Below are 17,116 nucleotides of genomic sequence, written 5' to 3' on the forward strand. Positions count from 1 at the left end.
CTCTGTGGCCCGGACCAAAACGCAAGCAGTAACAAGCCCTCAGTCCTAGCTGTGCTTTGTAGCTGCTCTCGAAAGACACCGTCAGCTTGGGTTTTGCAGGGACTGGGAAAGGACAAGCTGAGTTTCTACTGGCGCATTTTGCTTGCAAATGTAATTTTCCCCTCTTGTTCCTTAAAGCTGCTCTTCTCGGGACTTGCACTCAGGCATTTTTCTCCTGCTTCTCAGGTGAGTTTAGATAACTTCCTTTTATTCTTTCTTTTACGGGTCGCATCTGAAGCGGTGCTTTCAAATACGCACCCTGCTCACTGTGCTGTCACGCCAAGCTTGTTGCTTCGCACCTTCAAGCCCAGGAGGAAGATCTGGAGCGAGCCCATACGGATGGGTGAGGAGGAATCTCCTGCTTCTATATGTATCCTTCCTTTTGCAAAGCCACGATAAACACTTTGATCAGGGTGGGCGAGAGGAGAAAAAGCCTTTCTGCTCTTGCTAGCAATGGTGGAGCATGCAACGATGAGACTCTCCTTGTTCTCCTGTGCGACTGTTTCATAGCGAGGCCTCAGCTGTGAAACTGCAGATGTCTCCTCTCCTGATCTAGCTCTGGAGGGCAATGCTGTCCTGTCGGTGCCCTTTGTGTGCCTCCACTTGCTTCAGGCAAAATAGGTTATGTTAGCTCAGATGAGCGTTTCTAAACTGCTCATTCCGGCTGCTGGTGACGTTTCCCATCCTGCCTGGAGCAGCCTGAGGATCTGAGAGAAGCTGCTGCTGGATTCGGTCAGTGGCAGCAACTTCCAGCTACAGTGGTGATGCCAACAACTGCTCTGTCCCCTGTGCCCCAGATGGATGTGGTCATCCAGACCCACTGATGTTTCGGGAAGTCCAGCTGCCCTCTACTCCTGCCCTAGGAGAGGAAAGCAGAATATTCTCCAGTAAGCATGGGAAAAATCGTAAATAATGGGTCAAACCCTGCCCTAGTAGGCAGCTGCGGTTGCGTTCAGGTTGGCAGTCTGTCTGCTGTTACTGAGTCGGGCCCATTAAACCTGAATTCCCAGGGAAGGGACTGAGAAGTCTCATCTCCAGTTATTTATCTTATTACAGGTGTAGACATGGACTCGTGCCTGTCTTTCTTCCTGACACGCTTTCTCTTGGTGTAGTGAGTAGGCTTTTGGGTTTAGCCATGCTGTGGTTGTCCACCAAATGACCAGGCACTGAGAACCCTTGCTACTTTTCCTCTGTTGTAACGTGGGACTCGAACCCAAGGCGAAGTAATTCAGAGCAAGAGCGCAATTCCGGTGTAAACAGCCCGACTTCACGGGCTGCGGCTGTGCTGAGCGTGCTGCCGGGAGCGGAGGTACCGGGCAGAACGGCTCTGGTGGGCTCACACCGACCTCGCCTTGCTGGTTTGCGGCAAACCTTTGATGCAGCATCGCTGTTTTTTAGAGCAAGCAGGTAGAGCGCAGATGCTGGCGTGGTGCTGGGGGAGCAGCAGGCAGAGGCGAGCACCAGCCCTGCTCTGATCCCAGCCCCTGTTCGGGAGCAGCTTGTCCTGCTGCAGCACCTGCTCCTGGCCGAGTACGCGCCTGTCCCTGAGCACGCACACCTTTCATGTAGCATCCAACCTGGCCCTGGACAGGTCTCGGCAAAGGTTTTGGATATGGTTCTGCTAGGCCTTTGGCAGGGACTTCAGCTAATTAATGGTGTGATGTGAGCTAATGAGGGCTCTCTGCCCAACCTGTTATGGTTTGTTTTGTTTGGGTTTTTTAGCAATAATTTTTATTAAGTTGCAGGTTATAATAAAGGATTTGGAGATTGTGAAGTCCAGTTAAGGCCATAAAATAGGCTAGAGGCTTTCAACAGCATTTTGATGTTCTGGATACTATTTTGCAGGGGCAAGGAAGGCCCTGGGAGAGGGAGGCTTGCGTTTGCACGGGTCCGGGTCGGGGGCTATGCTGGGGAGCACCGAGGCACATGGGAACAGGCCCACCTTGTCCGCGTGGAGGGTACAGACTGTCACCTTTGGGTGCCAGCATGGCACGTACCTGCTTCGCATCCCCTGCTGAAGGGGGCTGGGTGCCCCTCGTTGCTGCCTTCCCCTCCTACCCGCTCGGGGCAGGCGAGCGGTGCTTGCAAAACCCCTCCCGGCGCTTCACCATCTGTTCCTCGGCAGCTCCAGATCCGGGCTGATAACGTATTTTATCTGCGGTGGGCTGTCGGGGCGATATCCCAGCGGCAGCCTGGGCCCTCGGCTTGCGAAGGCGGGGGGGTCGGGGGCCGCGCTCCGCCGCCGCGCAGCCGCTAGGTGGTGGTGCGGGCGTCCCTGCTCCTTCCCCGGCGGCGCCCCAGCCTCCTTCCCCGGCAACATCCACGTTCTTTCCTCCCTTCCCCCGCAGCATCCCAGCCTTCTGCTCCCGGAGCATCCCTGCTCCTTCCCCGGCGGCACCCCAGCCTCCTTCCCCGGCAACATCCACGTTCTTTCCTCCCTTCCCTGGCAGCATCCCAGCTGTTGCTCCCTGGTGCATCCCTGCTCCTTCCCTTGTTCCCTCTTGGAGCATCCCTCTGCCTGCTTCTGCAGCAGAGCTCTGCTGCACCTTTAGCGAGTGCTCAGGGCACCTTCTCTGCACTGGTGCTCCATTCTAGTTCAGAAGATAGGAAAAGAAAACAAAATGGTCTGTGTTTGCCCTCACTCAGCCACTGAACCAAAGCTGCTTGGAGAGGCAGAGGGCCCTTGGCTGCTGTGTGTGTGCCACAAGCCCCTGCACGGGAAAGCTGCTGCAAGGCTGGAAAAGGAGCTTATCTGCAGCCGTGCCAGGCTGGGGGGACTGCGGTGGGGCCAGGCCACAGCAGAGCGGTGGTGGTTTTAGCTGTCTTTTAAGGCAGTGACTGTACCGCTACTCTGCCGTGTTTTCCTGAGCAAATCGGGTTGCAGCTTTTGAAACTGGGCCCAAAACACTGAGTCCTGGCAGGAGGGCAAAGCTCTGGGCTTCACCTGGCCCCACGACCTCTTCCATTGTCCGAAGTCTGGAGCAGGTCTGGTTTGTAGGGAGATACAAAGCCTATGCTGTGACTCCTCCTTGTGCGCCGTCGGGGTACAGGGGTCTCTGCTCCGGGCACCCTATGGGGAGCCCCTGGCCCTTCAGAGCCCTGTGCTTGCTCTGTATGAGCAACAAGCATAGCGAAGTCGCAGAAAGCACCTCTTCTCTCCTCACCCGAAAACAATTTTGAAAATGAAAGCAGGGAGGCAGAGCTGGGAGATGTTATCTCGCTCCTTTTTAACGTTTCAGATAGGAAGCAGCCTTTCATGTCTCCCAGGAGGAAAGGCAATTTGCATTTCAAGAGGTCAAGATGCAGCTATTTCTTTTACCATCTGAAATTAGTTATTAAAAGTCTATTTGGAAACAAAACAACGCACGCACAGAAAGATGGTCTCTGCAGGCTCAAATTAACTGCTCCTGTCATCCCCGATTTCCCTGGCTGCTGCTGCTGGATGCTGAATCGCGGAGGTACGGGCACTGCTGGAGATGCAAACGGTGCAAAACCGTGAGTTCCTGTGTACGGCTGGAGCTGCTCTGGCCATGGGGGACCTGCCGGGCTAAGGGGGACAGGGGTGTCCCCTGGCAATCAGGGGGCTTTGCACCCTGCTGCTGTGCACAAGCTTGGCTCTAGAAAGGGCGCTGTGACGAGGATAGTTCAATAACCATCTCCCTGCAAGCCCTGCTTGCTGCGAGCTCCCGCGCTCGCCCGGGAGTGGGACCTCAGCCTAGCCCCGGCAATTCAATTCTGCCTAATAAAAAGCCTCTGGCAGCCCCGAGCAGCCCCTGAGCTTGGCTGGGGTTTGCTGGGCACTGCTCGCTTTGTTTTCTCAGCTGCTGCCTCTGCCCTCCCCTAGCTCACCGCTGCCGCTTATTTATATTGGAGTTTGCATTAGCAGATGCACTCTGGGATATTCAATTACCTATAAAGAGCTGTAGCAACGCAAGCCTTCGCTGGAGCGATCAAGGGGCTTGTTGGTTTTTTTTTTTTCTCCTTGGTTTTGGATGTTGGTTTTTTTTTAACTTGCTTTTAAAAGAGATGTGGGGATGGGTAAAGTGGTAGCATTGAATGAAAAAAAAAAAAAAAGTGGAGTAAAGAGGGAGAGAAATAAATAAATAATCCTGTTTATGAAATGAAATGGCCGGGTAGAAAAATGATCTCCGGGAAGAAAGCAGCTCCCAGGGCTATTTTTAGCTCTTCTGTTTCTTTTTCTCCTCCCCCCCCCCCGCACCCCCACCCCCACCCCAGCACAGGCTGGGGGTTTGGTGCATGTCAGTCTCGCTGCTCTCCCTCACCTCTTGAGTGCCAGGTGATGTGCTTTTTTATTTGTTTTTTATTTTTTTGCATCTTATTTATAGCGTGGAGGCAGGGGGAAGGGCAGCAGCAGGCACGAGAGGCCATGCAGGCATCGCCCTCAGCCCTGGCTGGGAAAACTGGGGGCCAGTGGGCAGGGGGAGAGGCGAGGGGGGGGCTGGGGCCATGCCTCTCCTGCAGGACCTGTGTCAGCAGTGCAGTTGCCTCAGAGCTGGACTTGGGCCCCCCCTTTGCTCCTGAGCAGCTTCGGGGGCTGCTGTAACCCCCCCAAAGTCCCCTTTGCCCAGATCCTGGGTGGTTGCAGTTGCTGCATTTGCTGCTGCTCCAGGGCAGGAGTCGCGTCTGGTGAATTTTCAGCCTTTGTGAGCCCTACGCTGTTGCAGCAACCAGGGCTGGAGGAGCCGTGGAGATCCACCGGGTCCTTCTCCTCCCCCTGGGCACCATCACTCCTCAATCCCTCCCAGCAAAGCTTTCCTCTGCTGCCCTCAAAGGCGCTGGGTGCTGCAGCCTTCCCCAGGCATCCCTCCCTGCCCTGTATCCTCCCTTGGCCCCAGATCTCCCATCACATCCCTCCTGGATGGTGCTGCTGCCCCAGGACCCCTCTCCCCGCATCTCCTCTGCCGCCAGCCCCCTCTGAGTGAACGTCCACGTCCACGTGGGCTCCCATCTCTGTGCCTCTATGGAAGAAATAAGAAATTCTTTTATTATTCAATTAGGAATTTAACACACAATCAGGTGATCGCTTTAAGAGGATTTCCTATAAGGCAGGATTTGAATAACCAGGCTACGAGTAATATATTCCCTTAACTGGTTTATTCCTTTATCAGATTTTTTTTCTTAAGCGCTTTAATGCATTTACTTTCCCATTGTCGACACTTTTCTCTGCGCTCTTCCTCCCTCCCCAAGCTTATGCAAATCCCCCATAAGGCGTTTAATGCACTGTGTGTGTCAATAGTGCCGAAATCTTCGCGACGGCATTAGGCTTCATGCATGCCCTGGCTGATTAAGGGGGCGGTGGGGCCAGCCGGGCTGCCCAAGCCCCCTTTCAGCCCTCGCCATGGGGCCGGGGAAGGGGCCCCCAGGCTGGGAGCTGCATTTTTCTAGAGAAAAGGCTGGAGCTGAAAGTAGCTCTTTTCTTTTGCAGGATGAAACGTGAATAGGGAGCGCGGGGCTGACCTGTCTGCTGCTGTTTGCTGCCCTGTCGCTCAGTTTTCTGGGTGCATGGAGGTGTTAAACTGGTGAGGGGCAAGGTCTGCGGGTGGGATGCGAGCGGAGGAGGAAGAGGAAGGTGGCAAAATAACCCACGAGCCAATCTCAGCATCAATTTGCTTGCACATCACCTGCCCACTTGGCACGGGCTGCATCACCCCTGTGTGCCCACCTACCTTTCGGAGCCCTGTGGGAATGGCTTTGCATATCACCAGCAGGAAAAGCAGATTTTTTTTTTTTCCCCACTAATTGTGCTGCTGAGGGCTTAGGTCAGCTCAGCCGGTGGCTCTGCCCATTGCCATGGCACTGGGCGATGCTCCCTGACCTCCCTTGTGCCGCTGGGTTGCTTTCCGAGGAGGTAGCGCCTTGCCGGCAGGCCTGGCTTGCTGTCTTCTGGGGCTTGTTTTGGGGGGGTTTAAAAGCCTTCGTGGCTACAAGGGGTCTAATGTACCCAGTGGGTGGGGGAAGAGCCTGGAGCACTCGCTCTGGGGGATGCGATTGCCGTGCTCACCTTGGTGGAGGGTTCACTCTGAAACCTACAGACAACCGCTTGGACATCGGGAAAAGGGAAGCACAGGGAGGAGGACGGCATGTGGTAGCATGATGGGAATAGCCAGAGGGGCTGTGTTGCCTGTAACTCACGGTTTCCCGATCGCCAGAGGGGCTCAGGCTTGTGGTGGCTGGAGAGGCCCTTTGTGAGCCCAGCATGGGGGGAAAAACCCATCCAAGGGTGACTGTCACCATTTTCTCCTTCCAGAGAGAAATATCTTCTTTCAAGCTGGGTCTTTAAATAGCCCGGTGAGTGGGAGCGAGCTGAAGCGGCCCTTCCCGGCCGTTGTTTCCTCTGCGCCCGCCGCTGATTGTCTCCTTTTTTATCCCGTCCTGCCGGTCTGCCTGTGCGTGCAGCAATTATGCAAAGTTGCAATCAAGGAACTGAATTAGCAGCTCATCTTGGATTAATTAGTGATGGATGCAAATCTCTTCCAACAAACAAGGCGGGGGGGGGAATGCAAAGGCTGTGAGTATCCTCTCTGGGTTTCTCCAGCTCTCCCAGGCTGGTTTAGCTGATTTGGGGGCGGGAGGGATGCACAGAGTAACCCCTTGCAGGAGAATCAGGGCATCCGCATGGAAGAAGTTGGTCCTGGGCCTTGGGACGAGGGCTGGGTGCCCCAAAGCTGATGCTCAGCTTAGCTGCTGCATTTCCCTGGAGCATTTAAACCCAGTGCTTTGGGCTTAGAGTGACTCCTTCTCCCACCCCAGTCCTGTTGCAAAGCTTGGGGAAAACCCAGTTAAATCCCGCAGCCTCCAGTACCGAGTTCCCGCCAGCACTGGGGATTTCTGTTCGCCTGCAATCGGATTGCAACAAACCCCTCCAGTTGCATTGAACAAATTCCCTGGCTACTCTCCACCTCTTGCAGGCCCCGATAATCCCCCAAGTGTGACTCCGGCCAAGCAACAACATCCCTGTTTAATCCCCGCCATCTCCGTGCAAAGCCGACGCTGCCGAGGATGCTGCCGAGGATGCTCCCGGTCCTGGCACGGCATGCTTGCCTGGTGTTGGGAGCAGACCCCGGGGAAAGATGTGAAGGCTGTGATGCTATTTAAAGGAGCTTTTCCAAGAGGGGATTGCAGGCTCAGGAACGGCCTCCCCTTCCTGTGAAGCGGAAGAGATGGATGCGCAGCGCTCCGGGGAGCACTGAGCGAGGGGGTGTGGGAGTGGAGGGGCTCAGATGTTTCATCCCTTTGCCTGGTCCCACCTGCTCAGCAGTCACAGGTACGGTGTCACCCACTCCGACTGGCGCAGAGGGGATATGGCATTGGGCATGGAAAGCCCGGGACGCCCTGACAGGGTGAGCATGGTTTGGTTAAGGAGATGGGCTTTGCCGCTCTTTAACCAAGGGACGGCTGGTGGCTGTGGCCACAGGGATGGGGACAGCAGGGACAGCTGCTTCCCGCGGTCCCCAAGGGTGTAAATCTGTGGGTTTTGGCGGTGCAGTGGGATGCAGACACCTGAAAGGTCTCTCCTTCCTCTCACTTCTGCAACAGCAATGATTATTAAAACCTGACTCTACTGGAAGGGCAAGAAGAAACCGCAATACAGGGGATTTCTGGAGACCATCCTAATCCAACGTCTCTGAGACAAATGAATCAGCAGCGTCTTATTCCACCCAGCGGGATTAATCGGTGTTCGACCAGGCTCCGGGAAAGCGAGGTGAGGCTCTGAATAGCAAGGAGCCGTGGCGAGGCAGCCGCAGGGTGTTAGCTGGTTCACGGAGCTCAGCAAATCCCTCCTCGTAATCTGGCAAATGCCAGCAGGATGCACCCGCTCGTGCCGGGAGCCGTGGGACAGCAGGGAGAGGCAGGAAAAGGGGAGAAGGCAAAAATACCTCTAAAAAGCTGTGGTGTGGGTGATGGATGCTCCGTGGCCCATGTCATTGGATGTGGGGGTGCAGGGGGAGGCCCCGGGATGGGGCTGTGTGTGCGGGATGTCCCTCCTGCCACGGGGACCAAGATGCCTGGGCCAGCTTTGCCCCGTCACACTCGGAACATCGTGCCTGGCAGGTTTTCCTGGCTCTAAAGTGGGTCAAGCAGAAACCCAAGGAGCATCTGAGCTCACCAACCTCAAGCCAGCTACATCAAAGCTGAATTATTCAGGGTCAGCTTAAAAAATTGAAGAGCCCAGCAAAACTCAGGGAGAGCCCAGCTCATGGGACCCCTCTCCACACCCCTGTCGGGCAGGGGCGGCTCAGCTTGCCCATGCTCGGGGGGCACCTTGGGCACTTTGGGAGGGTGGACAGTGTCGTTTGGGTCTAACACTGCCCTTGGGGATGGGGAGGGCAGAGAGAAAGCACTCAGAGACGTTCACCCTGATGGATTAATCCCCCTGTGGTCCCCCATAGCCCACCAAGCTGTAGCAGTTTCTTCGGGTACCCCAGCACAGCCCCATTGCATCCACAGCAGAAATAGAAGACAGGGACCCCCTTTGTCCCCCAAAATGGGGATCAAGGAGTCATGTGATTTTAGATTGGATGGTAAAAGTCAGGGGCTTGTTATTTGCCATGAGGTGTTTGGTTGCAGCATCTCCCCGTGGCTCGGGGAGCAGCAAATGCATTTGGAAGCTGAGATGCTCCCCTGAGCTCAGTTGCTTTTACAGGACGCCCCTGGCTCCCTACCTGGGGCTTCGGGATGGGGAGAACTGGCTCATGGGGAGAATCCCTGCAGAAGGCAGTGAGTAATGCTGCCTGGCGAGCGCCGAGGCAGCAGGGCCTCACCGGCAAGCTGTGAAAAGGCGAGCGCACATATGCTTCAGCTTGTCCTGCTCTTTCTGTAAAGCACTCGCACAGTCTGGGTGCCAACCAGCAGCAGGCGTGGCCAGGGAACCCCCACCACAGTCACCCTCTTTTCTTAAATTTCCAAGGTACCTGGCAGGGGGTGATGGGGTCTGGTGTAGAGCAGGGGGACGTATCCCAGGAGGAGTGAGGTGCTTTGAGATTTTACAATGTCTTCTTGTAAACCTGGCACTATCAAATTAGAGCTGAACAAACCCAGCCAAAACAAGCAGCCTGAAAAAAAATCCCCCCTTGCACTAGTGCACCGAGCTTTGCAGGTGCTCAGCCAAGGGGGGAGCGGGGAAAGCTGAGCCCCTGGGCAGAGCTCGGCGCAGCAGTCTGGTTCGCTCTGAGCCAAACTCTAGCTATTTCAGCCAAGGAGAAAAGATGGAAATTTCCACCTGTCCTGTTTTTCTCCCTGTGATGAATTTGTGGGAGCCCCTTTGCTCAGCCCTGCTCCCGGCAGAAGGGCGGCTGAGGAGGCGCAGCCAGTTTTGTATCTAATTTCCTCTGGCGTGAGTGGCAGCAGCGCATCCCACCAGCCCCGCGCGCTGATTTATACAACGCAGCATTTATTGACTGCGAGAAGATTGTCATTCACAGCCCGGCGCGTTGCAGCCACGGCATGTGAGCAGGGACAGTACCTCTCCTCCTTCCCGCTGCCGCCATCCTCCCACGCTCCGGGTGGGGAGAGCCCAGCAAGGGCTGGTCCCCCGGGGCTCTCCCCCAGCTCGGTGGGAGGGGGCACCTGCTGCCCCCCTGCCCCATGCCTTGCTGCTCCTGCAAGAAAACCCGATAGCCTCAACTCCCCATGATGTTGCCTGCAGCCTTGGCTGGCTCACCTGGCTCGGGAAGTGTGGGGACACCTGCGGTGTCCCTCCAGGGAGCACCCTCCTCAGGGGCACATGTCTCCCCCTGGACAGATGTCCCCCCCGCCCCGTGCTGTTGATTTCCTTCCTTCTCTGCTTCCACCCCCTGGTTATGCTGGGGAGCAGAGACACCCCCACACACTTGCTTCCCCAAAAAGCTGGGGGGATTGCTGTGTTCTGCTAGCCAGAGCTGCAATCCATCCGTCCTTCCTTCTGTCCATCCATCTGTTCTTCTGTCTGTCCATCTATTCATCCATCTATCCATCTATCCGTCCATCCTATCTGTACATCCCTCCATCCATCCATGGGACGGCTCATGCTGATCCCATCGGCCCCTCTTATGCCAAAACCAGGCATGGGAAGGGTGGGAAGGACCCTGTCCCTGCAAAGCTCATGTCCTAAATGAAATTACGAGGGCTTCCTTCCTAATTAATCTCTTTGCAATTAGCTCCAGGCCTCCGAAGCCCCCAAAAGCATCTGTAGGCGGTACCTATAGGCAGTACCTATAGACAGGGGTACGAATGCGCTCTGTTCGCTGGAAAAACCTTTCCTGCGGCCCCCGGGGCTGACCCAGCCCTGGCCCGGCGGCCCGGGGCTGCCGGGGGGGCTGGCAGCGCCCCGGCTCCGGGGGCAGCTCCGGGGGGAGCGGAGGAGGAGGGAAGGGGAGGCGGGAGGCTGCGGGCGGGCGGGAGGCAGGGCCGGGGCCGCCTCTGCTCCTCGCTCGCAGCCGCCGCACTCGCTGCCGGCCTCCCCGCCCCGCTCCGCGCCCCCCCGCTCCCCCGGAGGAGGCTCCGGCATGGCGGGGCCGGGGGCCGGCGGCCGCCGGTGCTGAGCGGGGCGGGCGCAGCGCCGATGCCGCAGAGCCGCCGCGGCGGAGGGAGGTAAGAGCCGCCGCCGACCTGTTGGGCACGGCCGGGGCCGCCGGTGTGCGGGGGGCGAGGGGCGGGGAGACGCCTCCCCCGAGCCCCCTGCCCTCCCCGGCTCCCGAGCATCCTCCCCCGGGCGCGGCCGGGGCCGGGTTTCCCTCCCGCTCCCTCCGGCGCGGAGCTTCCCCTCCAGCCCGGGGACGGGGGCTATTGAATTCCCCCTGTTTATTGCAACTTCGCTGCTTGCAAGATGTCGGGGGACGCTTTCGCCAGAGCAAGAAAACCGCTTCTCAGCCCTGCCGGGGTGGGTCTGCGGTGCCCGGGGGTCCCCTGGAAGAGGGGTGCAGCGGGGCTGGGGTCCTGGCCCTGCGGGTGCCCTGTCCCTGGGTGAGACCTCCCACCCCTGGCCGGGATGGAGGACCCCCTCCCCTCCCAACCTGCAGCCAGAGCGGTGGCAAGGCCTGAGTCCCCTCCTGTGTAGACGGGTGTAAATCCAAAGGGAGGGGAAAATCTGATTTACCGCAGCACAGGGATGCTCGGAGCAGGTGAGGCAGATGGGTGCTGGAGGGCTGGTCCAGCACCGTGGCCGTGCAGCGCATCCCGCTCTGCTCCCAGCCCTGTGGCATCAAGAAGTTTGGGCCACAGTAGGTACGGGGCGTTTCCAGCCAGTGTGTTTTCCAGCTGGGATCTCGGCTATGGAAAAACCCTGCAACAGGCTTTCCCGGCATCCCAGGAGATGCTTCCCACTGGGTTTTATTGCCTGGGGTAACATCAGGCGCAGGAGGGTGCTTAGTGGAGGAGATCACAGCCAGCTCCTCCGTGAGCAATGGGACAGAGTGGTGCCCCCAGCCGAAACATGCCCCGCTGGTTTGTCCTGCCCGTGGTGCTCTGGGATGGGGGGTCTTGGGGCCCACCCCGGCACGGTGCAGGGTGGGGTCCCCAGCCTGGCCCCATCCAGGCCTCTGCACTGCCTCGGAGCCGTGGCAACACTGCTCTGTGCCACCAGTCCCTGCAGCGAGCAGATGCATTTTAGGGTCTCGGATTGCGCTTGCAGGGTCCGTGGGCACCATGTTTGCCACCCACCCCGGGGTCCCCCAGCATCCAACCCGTCCTGGCAGCCAGGGAGATGCTGGAAAACCTCTCTGCTCCTGCAAATGCCACGTCTGGCAGGGAGACCAGAGAAATCACTGTAATAATTGATTTTTCTTGCCTTGCCTGCCTCAACCTGCTGCCTTGGAGGAGATTCCCCCCCCTCGGCCGGCTGGGTGGTCCGTGGGCAGCGGGTGCGGAGGCAGGCTGGCATCTAGCGACTGGCGCCGGTAATACAGAGCGGCCCCCGGGCTGCTCCGCTGGGCCTGGGCTGGGATGGCCCCAGAGGGATGAACCACGGTTTGGGGGGCTCTAGTAGGGTCGCTGGAGGATGCTAGGTGTTTTGGGAGCTCATTTTGGGATGCATTTGGTGCAGACCCTCTTGGGCGTGCTGCTGGGGTCTTGCTGGCAGCTGAGTATATCCCTGCTGTGTCATGGCCCCTCGGAGAAGCAGATCCAAAATACTCACCTTAAAAGCCAGTTTGCATCCCATCCTCTCCCTGAAAAGGCCGCAGGAGTGTGTCTGCCCAGGCCGGTGGCTCTGCCCCAGCCCCAGGCCCCAGAGATGCTGAAAAAGGGCATAAACCAGAGTACGCGTGTGCTGCCTGCAGAGAGCAAAGCCTTCCCAAGGCAGCCGGGATCTTCCCCAGCAGCCGCCCTCCGTGAGTGGTTTTCACCCATTAATTTCTCTAATTGCTTTTGGAAAGCGCAGTGACATTTGGCATCGGTAGCATCGCGGTGAGGCGTTGAGCCAGGCTGGGTTGAGTGCTGTGTCTTGGGGGAGGCTTGCACAGACCCCCTGATCACCATTCACCACCCCAAATCCAAACTCCTGCCCAGTGGGTCAAGGGACCCCACTCTGCTGGGAGAAAGCCTCTTTCCAGGTGGAATAAACATAGGAGCCGCAGCGGTACAGGGGGTGATGAAGGCTCAGGGCCAGTCATGTGCCGTCCATCCCTTGCAGACCCCTGGCATCACCTGGGGGACGATCCCCAGGGGGACAGAGGAGCTGTGCCCCGGGGGTGTCACTGCTCTCTCTCCCAGGTTGGCCACGATGGGCTCGGTGGGAGCCGAGCGCTTCAAGGAGCTGAGCCCAGCGGGGACGCCGGAGGGCAACGTGGTGATGAGCTTCAGCTTCGACAGCTACCAGCTGGAGGAGGACGAGCTGCAGAGGGGCAGCCAGGCCAAGGGCATCCTTACCTTCATGGAGCCGGGTGAGGGCAGGCACAGCTCTGACTCGCAGCCAGGAGCTGGGTTTCCTGCTGGTTTCCCACCCATTTAGGAGCATCCTGGGACAGGTTTAATAGCCTCAAATGGCTTGAAATGCCATAAAATTGCCTAATGCCTTTTTTTGGACCTGTTTGTACCCATGTGAGCTGCACAGCATCCCATGGCAGCGGGCTCTGCAGGTTGGCAAGGAGTTGAGGCTTCATGCCCTGGCTCTCCTGCCCGGCTCAACCCCAGCCTGCAGCTTCACCCTTTCCCGTGCAGGGATCGGGGATGCCCCTGGGATTTACCCCAGCCCTGCTCCACATCCCAGGGCATCCCTGTCCACCTCCACACCCCTCCAACCCCTCCTGTGCCTTGGCTTTGGCTGTTACCTGCACTGCCTGGCTCTCGGGTTATTTGGCTGCTATTAAAACTCATCAGCCCCCAAAGCCCGCGTGTTTCCCTGCCTCCTGGCTCTTTCGTTGAAATGCCTTTATTTAGGGAAGGAGTTTCTCGGGGCTGGGGCTGTTTATTTGTGAGAGCTGTGGGGCACTGGGCTGCCTGCTCTGGGTGCCCCCCTCATTTGCCATAAAAGATGTGGAAGCACCATTCATCGCCCCATGGCTGGGGTCTGCTGCAGGTGCTATGGGTGCAGCAGTGCCACTGTCATGTCTTTTTCTCTTTCTTTCCCATTTTGGGGCAGTTTCTGAGGATCCCGAGCCCCAGGATCGATACCATGGGATTTACTTTGCCATGCTGCTGGCTGGGGTGGGATTTCTTCTGCCATACAACAGCTTTATCACCGATGTGGACTACCTGCACCATAAATACCCAGGTAGGTCTCCAGCAACTGCAGCACTTCCCAGCCACCCCAAACCTGGGGAGAGCTCAGCCCCGCTTCCAGGGCAGCCGGACCCTCGCCACCCCCTATCACCTACCTCTCCGCAGGGACCTCCATCGTCTTCGACATGAGCCTCACCTACATCCTGGTGGCCTTGGTGGCCGTCATCCTCAACAACGCGTTGGTGGAGCTGTTGAGCTTGCACACCCGCATCTCCGTGGGTGAGTGGGGGTCCCCACAGCCCCTGGCAGCACTGGACCCACGGTGCCACCCCCCACACGCCTCCATCTCCCACCCGCAGGCTACCTCTTCGCCCTGGGACCCCTGCTCTTTGTCAGCATCTGCGACGTCTGGCTGGAGCTCTTCACCCACAGGCAAGCCTACGCCATCAACCTGGTTGCCGTTGGAGTGGTGGCCTTTGGCTGCACAGGTATGTGGGACAGTGGCTGGCGCTGGGGCAAGCACAGCCCTTCAGATAGGGGTGGGAAAACATCCCCATCCCCAAGAGCCGTGGTCTCCCGGGACAACCTCTTGCTCCGATCCCTATAAGCTGACCTTCACGTCCCTGCTCTGTCCCCTCCACCTCTGTCCAGGCACTGCAGGACTGTACAGGGGCACCAGCACCAAATGGTGCATCAGTCCCCGACACCATGATGACTTTGCCATTTGGGCCACCATGGTGGCTTCCCAAGCCCCTGCACCTAGTGGCCACTCTTGGTGGGAACAGCTATGGTGGGGCATCCAGGGAGGGCAAAAAGCCCCCCCACTTTTGGGGCAAGAAGGCTTTGGGCGTTGCATTGGCTGTTGAGGAAGGGTGCAGTTCCTGGGTGGCATGGCACGTGGGCCCCCACCAGGGTTTCTTCCCCCTACCCGGCATTTCAGCTGCAGCAATAATCCCTCCTTCTCCCCTCGGCGCATCTCTCCTGAAGTGCAGCAATCCAGCTTCTACGGCTACACAGGGCTGCTGCCCAAGCGCTACACGCAGGGGGTGATGACGGGAGAGAGTAAGTCTGTGTCTGCATTCGACTGTGCGGGCTCGCTCGGGGTGGGACCCTCCTCCACTGTCTCCCAGGGCCCCAGCGAGTCACACCTGGGGCCCTGCTGTCCCCTGCACAGCTTGGCCAAGAGGCCAGCAGATCAGGGACACCCCAGGGTGCTCCCCAGCAAACCAGGGTGTTTAATGGTTTGTAAATTACTTGCAAGGCCCACTGCACTGCCATGTCAAGCTGGGGGTGGGGGTGTCTGCCAGGAGCTGGCTCCACTGCCCCAAAAAATCACTGCTTGTAGTTACTCCACACCTGGAGGCATCACCTCCATACGGTGGGGGGCTGCTGGGGGTCCCCAAGCTGTGGGACTCAGCAGGACCTGGTGCCAATAGCTCTCCTGCGCCACCAGGCACCGCCGGGGTCATCATCTCACTCAGCCGCATCTTCACCAAGCTGCTGTTGTCAGATGAGAAGGAGAACACAGTCATCTTCTTCTTCATCTCCATCGGCATGGAGCTGACGTGCTTCATCCTCCACCTCCTGGTGAAGCGCACCCGCTTTGTCCGCTACTACACCGCCTGCTCCCGCAAGGGTCTCCCCGAGCCCCGGCGGGCTGGTGACCATGGGACGGGCTACCGCGTCCACCATGATGTAACTGCCGAGGATGTCCGATTTGTAAGTCAAGAGCGGGTTTCCTTGATGCCCCCTGGGGCCCCACTCCCCACTGGAGCTCAGCACTGGTGTCCTCTCTCTCCTTCATGCAGGAGAACCGGACGCGGGGGCAGCCGAGCTCCCCCCGGGGCAGCCCAGGCCCCGAAGCTGAGCTGGCCGGCAGTGGCACCTACATGCGCTTTGACGTCCCTCGGCCCAAAATCAAGAGGAGCTGGCCCAGCTTCAGAGGTGCGTGGTGGGCTCAGGGGAGGGGGCGAGCCAATTTTGCAGGGTTTTGCGGGGAGAAGGAGCAATCGGTGGCCTAGGGCTTTGGGGAAGGGTCATCCCTTCTCAATGCACCCAAAAACATGGGGCAATTATGTCTTTGGAAGCCACTGTTGGGGTGCAGGCAAGACTTTCAGGCTCTGCAAGGGTAGGGCTGTGAGTTTTGGCTGAGCCCTGCTGCCCGTACCTGCCAGACATGCTGCTCCACCGCTACGTCGTGTCCCGGCTCATCTGGGCCTACATGCTCTCCATCGCCATGACCTACTTCATCACGCTGTGCCTCTTTCCCGGGCTGGAGTCAGAGATCCACAACTGCACGCTGGGGGAATGGCTCCCCATCCTCATCATGGCCATCTTCAACCTCTCTGACTTCGTTGGCAAGGTAGGAGAGAGGCCAACTCTAACGCGGTGGGGTGGATGCGTCCCTTCCACTATGCCTCCTTTTTGTGCTCTTTCAAAGCCGCTTGGCTCCACTAAGGGTCATCTCCACCCCACGGTTATCTATCTAACTAGTGTGAGGTTGCTCACCTGCATCGATGAGGTTGGGGTCCTGCAGCAGATGGTCTTGCCACCATCTCATCTTCTCCTTGCTGCCCCGTTTTGGGCACCATGTTGCCCTCCCCAGCCTCCTCGGCCGCCACAGCATGGTCTCTGCCCCTCGCTGCAGATCCTGGCTGCCCTGCCCTACGACTGGAGAGGGACCCACCTCCTCGTCTACTCCTGCCTCCGTGTGGTCTTCATCCCCCTCTTCATCATGTGCGTCTACCCCAATGGGAAGCCCACCTTTGGCCACCCTGCCTGGCCCTGCATCTTCTCTCTTCTCATGGGCATCACCAACGGCTACTTCGGCAGCGTCCCCATGATCCTGGCCGCTGGGAAAGTGAGCCCCGAGCAGCGGGAGCTGGCAGGTAGGACCAAACCCTCCCGGGGACCCCGTGGGGTGGGTGGCCAGAGCGCCCTGACATCCCGTGTCCCTTCCCACAGGGAACACCATGACCGTGTCCTACATGACGGGCTTAACACTGGGCTCGGCCGTGGCGTATTTTGCCTACAGCCTCACCAGTACGTCCCACAGTACCTGTTTCTACACCGAAACCTCCAACGGCTCCTTTACACTGGGGTACTGAGCTCTGGGGTGGGGCGACGGGGACAAGATGGGACCTGCTTCCCACCGTAGTCCCCACCGCCCCTCTTGGCCCATGTCCCTCCTCGGGGAGGGAGCTCGGAGCCAGAAAGCTGCCCCAGGGCGGACAGGGACCGGCATCCTGTTGGCATGGGGCTGTGGCATCCCAAAACGGCCCGTGCTGCCCAGCCAGGGCCACTTCTTGGAGTGACATTCCCCTACCCCGGGGGACAGTCCCATTGCTCTTGCGGGGGCTCCACATCAATGATGTGCAGCTCTCTGGTGTGGAGCGGGGGGTGGGGGTGGGGGGGTGGGGTG

The 17,116-nt window shown here is 58.5% G+C and overlaps 1 protein-coding gene across 3 annotated transcripts; it reads left to right on the plus strand.

Annotated features, from left to right (window-relative positions):
• Positions 1-1,255: 1,255 nt before the first annotated feature.
• On the plus strand, positions 1,256-17,056 carry SLC29A4 (solute carrier family 29 member 4). 3 transcript variants are annotated; one of them, XM_087730725.1, is made up of 11 exons: positions 1,256-3,497; positions 12,748-12,917; positions 13,616-13,747; positions 13,861-13,974; positions 14,055-14,183; positions 14,683-14,757; positions 15,149-15,414; positions 15,504-15,639; positions 15,870-16,057; positions 16,343-16,583; positions 16,660-17,056. In XM_087730725.1, the coding sequence occupies exons 2-11, from the start codon at positions 12,758-12,760 to the stop codon at positions 16,800-16,802; spliced, it is 1,584 nt and encodes a 527-aa protein (XP_087586851.1). In that variant the 5' UTR covers positions 1,256-3,497; positions 12,748-12,757; the 3' UTR covers positions 16,803-17,056. The 3 variants fall into 3 exon arrangements, with proteins under 3 accessions (XP_087586851.1, XP_087586850.1, XP_087586849.1); XM_087730724.1 differs by lacking the exon at positions 1,256-3,497 and adding an exon at positions 7,504-7,762; XM_087730723.1 differs by lacking the exon at positions 1,256-3,497 and adding an exon at positions 10,467-10,629.
• The last annotated feature ends 60 nt before the right edge of the window (positions 17,057-17,116 follow it).

Source organism: Nipponia nippon, unplaced genomic scaffold (assembly GCF_047370975.1).
Source record: "Nipponia nippon isolate SJK-2023a ecotype South Korea unplaced genomic scaffold, ASM4737097v1 scaffold_5, whole genome shotgun sequence".
Classification (NCBI taxonomy): Eukaryota; Metazoa; Chordata; class Aves; order Pelecaniformes; family Threskiornithidae; genus Nipponia; species Nipponia nippon.